General features: G+C 43.2%; 1 protein-coding gene across 1 annotated transcript; it reads right to left on the bottom strand.

The window, feature by feature from the left end:
• Positions 1-1,589: 1,589 nt before the first annotated feature.
• LOC113055650 (uncharacterized) lies at positions 1,590-7,158 on the bottom strand. The gene is made up of 4 exons (XM_026222058.1): positions 3,019-7,158; positions 2,709-2,769; positions 2,219-2,408; positions 1,590-1,595 (listed from the first exon to the last, which is right to left on the bottom strand). The coding sequence occupies exons 1-4, from the start codon at positions 6,914-6,916 to the stop codon at positions 1,590-1,592; spliced, it is 4,155 nt and encodes a 1,384-aa protein (XP_026077843.1). The 5' UTR covers positions 6,917-7,158.
• Between the last annotated feature and the right edge of the window lie 916 nt (positions 7,159-8,074).

Raw genomic sequence — 8,074 nt, 5'->3', positions numbered from 1 at the left:
TGCCCTGGAAGTTTGGACAACGAAAGGATCTTGGTCCCCGTTCCCCAACCTTTTAGTCTCGTTACACACTAATGTGGGTATGTGGTTTCTTACTCTATTGTGTTAGAACACTACTGATAGACAAGGGTAGGCTTCAGTTATAGTAGTGATACACGGTGGCTTCCTGAAGTGAAATTGCATATATGACAGTGCAGTGTTATATGCTCCTCCCTCCCCAGATCTAATAAAGTAAGTGAGACTTCCCCACTCCCTGACAGCTCCCAAGAGAAGAGTACACGTTCCAAGTTTAGAAATTAAACTATTTATTCTAGATTTCTTCTTCCTATGATTTTTATTTTTTTGTCTGATTAAGAAAGCAATTAAATGAAAATATAAAGAATTTACAGTATTTGTGCCGTTGTTACAAATTTACATAATCACCTTCAACATATCAGTTGAAAGAAAAACTTTCACTTGTCAACTTTCACTTGTGATTTAACAAATACCTAATGAAACTTCAAAATGAAATCACATACAATTTTCAATTGGTAGACCCACAAATTCTCACCCTTCTCAAATGATCACTTTTAAACAATCACATTTGAAGAAAACAATACACAATTAAATCTTACTTTAGAATGAGCACTTATAAGAAATGTCCTTTGAAAGGTTTACTCACAGTATCTTCTGTTCTGTAGTGCACTTGAATTATCACAGTTCACTGTTTATCAGTTCAGTCACTGAATAAAATGGAAAAAAATGAGTAAAATACCAGTTCGTAGAACGATGAATTAGAGTGCGTTGTCTGGACGTAGGGTGCGTTGAAATAAACTGAACATCACAGTTTAATAAAAAAAAAAAAAAAATCACTCAGTCTTGTAAAAAAAAAATAAATAAAAAAAAAATATCCCACAGATAAACTGCCTCAAAAAGGTTCAAACTGCGATGAATCAACTGGAGATGTCCCTTGGATGGCAGGGTAACAACTCAATCTTCAAACTCTGATCGGAGGAAAAGTTGATTGCATTTCACAGCGGTCTCGGTCTCACGTGCGCTAATACGTGTGGGAAGCTTAATTACACGTGAACAGTCTCGTTGACATGTTAGATCTCGCCGATGCGTTTCAATCAAAACACGAGTGCAAAATGCAGCAAAAACACATAAAATATATAAAAAAAATACAAGCAAACAGGGTTTTCACTCTAAGCTTACTCACAATCTCAGTGGCCTTCACGTTACGTAACTGCGTCACTCTAACAGCCAACACACATCACGAGAAAAAAAATCTATTTACTTCTATGAGCCGCGGGTCACTTTCCACACCTTCACTTAGTGCAGTTGTATTTTACTCGACGTAAGCCTCGATAATCTTCCGTTGAATCAACTTTATCGAACGAGCTTCTCGATCACAACGCTGCACTCACTTCTGTGTGCGACACACCCATACATCACGCTCTTCTTCGTCTACACCTGCTGCAATTACAGCATGCGCAAAAAGCGGACCACTCGCCAAAATAAAAGTATCCCAAAAATAAACTTCTTTCAAAATAATATATCCGTTACATTCCCCCCTGCTAGACCCTGCCACTCCATTGACATCTCCGGCAGATTCATCTCTGAAACACAAAACAACATGTTAAGAAACATGGCATTATAGATTAATAACTTATTATTACCCAAAGTTTCAGAAGACTCTGAACTCTTATTTCACAACATAGTCACTTCTGTACTTCACAGGTAAGATACCCTTGTTTTGCCTCTGAGAACGCCTAGGCTCAGAAATACTTTCCCTTTCAGTTTCGGAAACATCAGCATCATCTGAGTCACCTTGTACCCTCAACTCTGATTCTGCTATTACATTATGATTCTCGTAGTTGTCACACTGTCGTATTTCCTCTGACTCCCCTTGACCCACCCTTGTGTGTGCATGGTAAGTGGAGTGTTGCGGAGCTTCAGGATAGCAGACAAAGTCCGATATGTCTGTGACTGTCTCTGTTTTATCTCTCACACGATGCCGGCATGTACGCGGTGTTGTAGGTGATGGGAACGAACAGTGCCGAAGCTGATCTCGGTGTACTACTTTTGTAGGACCCCCCTTTTCTGGTTTGATGGTAAACACAGGTATGTCTGAGTGGTTTTGCTTTATCACTAAATAAGGTGTGTCTTCCCATTTGTCCTGAATTTTATTTCTACCCCTGTGTTTGTGATTGCGCAGTAGCACCCGATCTCCAGGCCTCACAAGAGCTCCAAATGTCTTGCGATCATAAATCCTCTTTCTCTTTCTGGAAGCCTCTTGAGATGCTGCGTTTGCAACTTCCACAGCCGTCTTCAGTCTTGCATGATGAGCTTTCACCCAGTCATCTAGGTTATCCACCTCATCCTCTTTTAGATCCTTTTCTCCAAGGACATCCATTGGTAAACGTGCATCCCTTCCGAACATTAAATAGAACGGAGAATAACCAGTAGATGAATGGACATTACTGTTGTAGGCCATTACCAGCTCTGGCAGATGAGTCTTCCAATCTCTCTTCTTCTCTGGAGGCAAAGTTCTTAACAAGTCGTGCATGGTACGATTAAATCTCTCACACTGAGAGTTTCCCTGTGGATGGTATGGGCTCGTACGACTTTTACCTATACCATAGATCTTGCAAAGCTCTTTGATCACATTGGCCTCGAAACATCTGCCCTGGTCAGAATGCAAACGAGCCGGACAGCCATAATAAACAAACCAGTGCTTGAGCAGGGCCTTTGCAGTTGTATTTGCAGTCTGATTCCTGGTAGCAACAGCGACTGTGAATCTGGTAAACATATCAGTGAGAACGAGCACATTTTCATACCCTCCAGAAGATTGTTCAAGCTGTGTATAATCCATGGCTAGGACCTCTAATGGAGCTGAAACATTACTGCATGTCATAGGAGCTCGAAGCCTGGGGAAAACATCTTTGGCCAGTGTACATCTCTTGCACTGCCTTATCCAGCATGGAACATCTGCAGACATGGTAGGCCAGTAATAACTGCGTCTCATTCGAGTTAATGTACTTCTTTCACCGAAATGACCTCCGTGTTCATGTTGTCCCTCATACACTCCATGCTGTAGAGGCTCAGGAACGACCATCTGCCAGATCTCTTCCCCATCCCTAGGATCCAGGATGCGTCTGAACAGCACTCCCTGACGCAACTTAAGACGGTCAAACTCCTTGGCAAGCTTTTTCATTTTAAACTCCATACAATTGAGATTCATTCTACTTGGTCTCTTGTTCTCAGATACTGCTTTATAAATGGGGCCGATCAAAGGATCGTTCTTCTGCTGCTTTCCTATCTCGCTCCAGCTATACCCATTTATTTCTCCTCTTATTGATGCTTGAACCGCAGCTTTACCTTCAAGTTCCTCTCGGTCAATTCTCCTGCCTGGCCACAAGCATGCTCTCACCTCGTCAGCTCCTAGTCTGATGAAATCCTTTCCATCATCGTCCTCCTCTGGTTCCTCCCTTGAGGGGATCCTTGACAAGGCGTCTGCATTTGTGTTGTGTCGGCCAGGTTTATAACATACCTCAAAGTCATACTCTGCCAGCTGTGCTACCCAGCGCTGCTCAACTGCACCAAGATTAGCGGAGTAAAGGTACCGTAGTGGGTTATGGTCAGTAATCACCGTGAATTTTGAATACATGAGGTATTCTCTAAATTTTTCTGTGATCGCCCACTTTAATGCAAGCAGCTCCAACTTGAATGCACTATAGTTTTTATCATTCTTCTCTGAACCTCTTAGTCCTCTGCTTGCATATGCCACCACACGCTCAATCCCCTCCTGCTTCTGGCTAAGGACTGCTCCCAGTCCGTGATGACTTCCATCCGTGGTAAGTGTAAAGGGCTCACTGAAGTCAGGGTATGCCAGAATTGGTGGAGACATTAAACACCCTTTCAAATCATCCAATGCGGTCTGGCAGTCTTGAGTCCAAGTGAATGTTACTGGCGTCTTGCTTCTCTTTCCTCCACTTACCAGCGCATGTAGTGGTTTGGCCATTTGAGCAAACCTTGGGACGAATCTTCGATAATAACTCATAAAACCGAGCACTTGCCTGACTTCTCTCACATTTCTGGGAACTGGCCAGGTGTCCAAAGCTTTAACTTTCTCGTTATCTACTTTTATGCCTTCTGAGCAAATCTGGTGCCCTAAAAACTTTACTTCAGGCCTTAGAAAGAAGCACTTGCTTGGCTTTAACTTCAGACCATGTTTTCTTAGCCGGTCAAAGACAAGTTCTAACCTCTCACAGTGACTTTCAAAATCTCTGGAGAAGATAATGACATCATCCAGATAGACCAGAAGAACATCAAAGGCCAAGTCACCTAGCACCACACCCATCAGACGCTGAAAGGTGGCCGGAGCGTTGCACAACCCGAACGGCATCCTGGTCCACTCAAACAGCCCAAATGGGGTGGTGACGGCTGTCTTCTCCCTATCTTTCTCACTCACAGCCACCTGGAAATACCCAGCAGTCAAATCCAGTGTAGAGAACAGTTTAGCGTTGCCCAATGCATCCAAGGACTCGTCCACCCGTGGAAGCGGATAAGCGTCCTTATACGTCACTTGGTTCAGCTTTCGATAATCGCAGCAAAAACGCACACTGCCATCTTTCTTCATTACGATAACTGCCGGTGATGCCCAGGGGCTACTGCTTTCTTTGAGGATTCCCTGAGACACCAGGTTTTGGACATGCCTCTTGACTTCTTGAAATATCTGTGGTGGTACTCTACGATGACGCTGTTTTATCGGTGGTGCTTCGCCAGTAGGGATATCATGCACTACAGCTGTGGTGTAACCATAATCTCGGTCATCTCTGGAGAAGACATCTCTGTTTTTTGATAACAACTCAACGAGCCTTTCACATTGTGTTGGTGTGAGACCCTCATAATTTACTTCAACCGGAACTGGCGGCTGCAGAAGTAAGTTATTATCAGCATGAACATTATCTTCCTTTAATCCTTTGACATGAAGTACACCGTCATCTTCCTCCAATTCAAGAACATCCTTTGTGACCACCTCTTTTGGCTTAAAAATAGAAGCCACTCTAGATCGGGGTGCAATTCTAACAGTCTTTCCACTCAAGTTCAGCATACGCACAGGAACCTTTCCACAGTTTGTTTTAGCAAGAACATGAGCCACTAAGAGTCCTTTTGGCAAACTAGTGCCATCTGCAGGTTCTACCAGCACATTACATTTCACCCTAGGTGACACTCCACAGAGGCCCTCAAGTACCTTCTCACAGCGGGGAGGAATAGTGACAGCTTGTCTTCCAGCAATCTTAACATACCCAATCCTTCCGCCAGGCCCTAGATGTCCTGCTTCCTTCTCAACTCTTGCAAGTACCCTCCGGACTTGAGCTTCATCTCGCTGACTATACTTGTCTACCTTTTCCATCCCCTCTGCTGAGATGAACAAAGACTGCACTTCATTGAGTATATTCATACCGATGATCCCAGACACTCCTTTCATTTCCTTGACATCAGGACTTGTGTCAGTCAAAACGAATATGCACTTCCTAGGAAACACTTTTCCCATACATTCGACATCAGCCTGTAAGCAACCTAAGACAGGAATGTCTAGTCCATTGGCCGCTGTCAGTTTAACCCAACATGCAGAGGACAACTTTAGCTTTTGCTCCCCAAAATGCTGTCTGAAGTGGGATTCGGAGATGGTGGACACCTCTGACCCTGTATCTAAGAGGCACTTGGTCCTGACACCGGCTATCTTCACATCAACTGCAAGACAATCCCCAAAAGCACTATCCTTCAGTTTATCAGCAGCCTCATCCGCCAGCCATTCTGCTGTGTGACATCTAATCAATGAGGGCCCTGGGCTTTTCTGTACTGCACCTCCTGAGTCTTTCTCTGTTACTTCAGCAGACTCCACTATACACTGTGGTGGGGCTGGTCCCCTCCCAGACTTGCCTCCTTGTGGACAATAGCGGCTGGTGTGTCCAGGTTCACCACATGAATAACAAATATAACGTCCTTCACTGTCTTTTAACGGTTGTTTCTTTGGATGGTTCTGCTGTGGTCTATCCCTTTCTTTTGCATGAACGATTTGATATAATTCCTCTTGACGAGCAGCTATTTTCTGAATTGCTTCATGCAACTTCTCTAAAGACAGAGTGGAGGGAGCATCCTGTGCTGCAGCAGCATTTACTACCCCTCTAGCACGGATACTGGGCCTGAGATTACTAGAAGACTGTGCTTCTTCCTCCTCTGACCAGGTAATTGCCGCTTGCATCAACTCCACAAAACTCAAATCTGGCTCAGCCTTAATTCTGCGTTTCATCTCTCGGCGCAAGAAGTCATCTTTTAGGCCTAGCACCAGTTGCTCTTTCAAAACCTTTTCAGCATCTGCTACTCTAGCTGGCTCTCGGCGCTGAACACAATTAAGTCTTTCCCGAAGGTCATATGCATAGGAACGTATTGTTTCTCCTGTATTCTGAGCACGATCATAGAAGTCCTTCAGCCTTGTACCAATGGGCACTTTATCTCCATAGGTGTCAAGGAGAACAGTGAAGATGTTGTCAACAGACTCCTCTTTTCCATCCATCATGAACTTCACTGTGGCTCTGGCCTCATCTTTTAGGTGCTGTTTCACCAGCTCAACCCGATCCTCAGTGGGCACCCTCATGACTTGAAATGCAGACTTCATTGATGCCACCCATTCTTCAATACTCAGGTCACCTGGTTTTGAAACGCAACCAGTGAAATCAGGGAGCTTCCGGTCCCTAGGGATATAAATGGCAGCTGGGGTCGCTTGGGCAGAGGCCTGGCTCTCAATTACGACCTTTGCTAAGGATAGGGCTTCTCTCTGCTCTGTCCTGGCTTGGTCAAGTGCCCCCGCCTGCTCCGCAAACCTCCTCTGCATCTCTGCCATCTCTCTCTTTAGTTCCTCCAGCTCAGACATTTTCTTACTTGACAAAAATTTGTGGGCCTGGAGACGTGTGACTATCTAAATGTGCCTAATTCGATCCTGTTCGTGACGCCACTTTTGTAACGGGGGTATTAAGCCCGTTGTGTAGGGGAAATGGATTATGGCTGCCCTGGAAGTTTGGACAACGAAAGGATCTTGGTCCCCGTTCCCCAACCTTTTAGTCTCGTTACACACTAATGTGGGTATGTGGTTTCTTACTCTATTGTGTTAGAACACTACTGATAGACAAGGGTAGGCTTCAGTTATAGTAGTGATACACGGTGGCTTCCTGAAGTGAAATTGCATATATGACAGTGCAGTGTTATATGCTCCTCCCTCCCCAGATCTAATAAAGTAAGTGAGACTTCCCCACTCCCTGACAGCTCCCAAGAGAAGAGTACACGTTCCAAGTTTAGAAATTAAACTATTTATTCTAGATTTCTTCTTCCTATGATTTTTATTTTTTTGTCTGATTAAGAAAGCAATTAAATGAAAATATAAAGAATTTACAGTATTTGTGCCGTTGTTACAAATTTACATAATCACCTTCAACATATCAGTTGAAAGAAAAACTTTCACTTGTCAACTTTCACTTGTGATTTAACAAATACCTAATGAAACTTCAAAATGAAATCACATACAATTTTCAATTGGTAGACCCACAAATTCTCACCCTTCTCAAATGATCACTTTTAAACAATCACATTTGAAGAAAACAATACACAATTAAATCTTACTTTAGAATGAGCACTTATAAGAAATGTCCTTTGAAAGGTTTACTCACAGTATCTTCTGTTCTGTAGTGCACTTGAATTATCACAGTTCACTGTTTATCAGTTCAGTCACTGAATAAAATGGAAAAAAAATGAGTAAAATACCAGTTCGTAGAACGATGAATTAGAGTGCGTTGTCTGGACGTAGGGTGCGTTGAAATAAACTGAACATCACAGTTTAATAAAAAAAAAAAAAAATCACTCAGTCTTGTAAAAAAAAAATAAATAAAAAAAAAATATCCCACAGATAAACTGCCTCAAAAAGGTTCAAACTGCGATGAATCAACTGGAGATGTCCCTTGGATGGCAGGGTAACAACTCAATCTTCAAACTCTGATCGGAGGAAAAGTTGATTGCATTTCACAGCGGTCTCGGTCTC

Source organism: Carassius auratus, chromosome 36, assembly GCF_003368295.1.
Source record: "Carassius auratus strain Wakin chromosome 36, ASM336829v1, whole genome shotgun sequence".
NCBI lineage: Eukaryota > Metazoa > Chordata > Actinopteri > Cypriniformes > Cyprinidae > Carassius > Carassius auratus.
The sequence above is the reverse complement of the archived record's forward strand: the minus strand, read 5'-3'. Positions and strand labels throughout refer to the sequence as shown.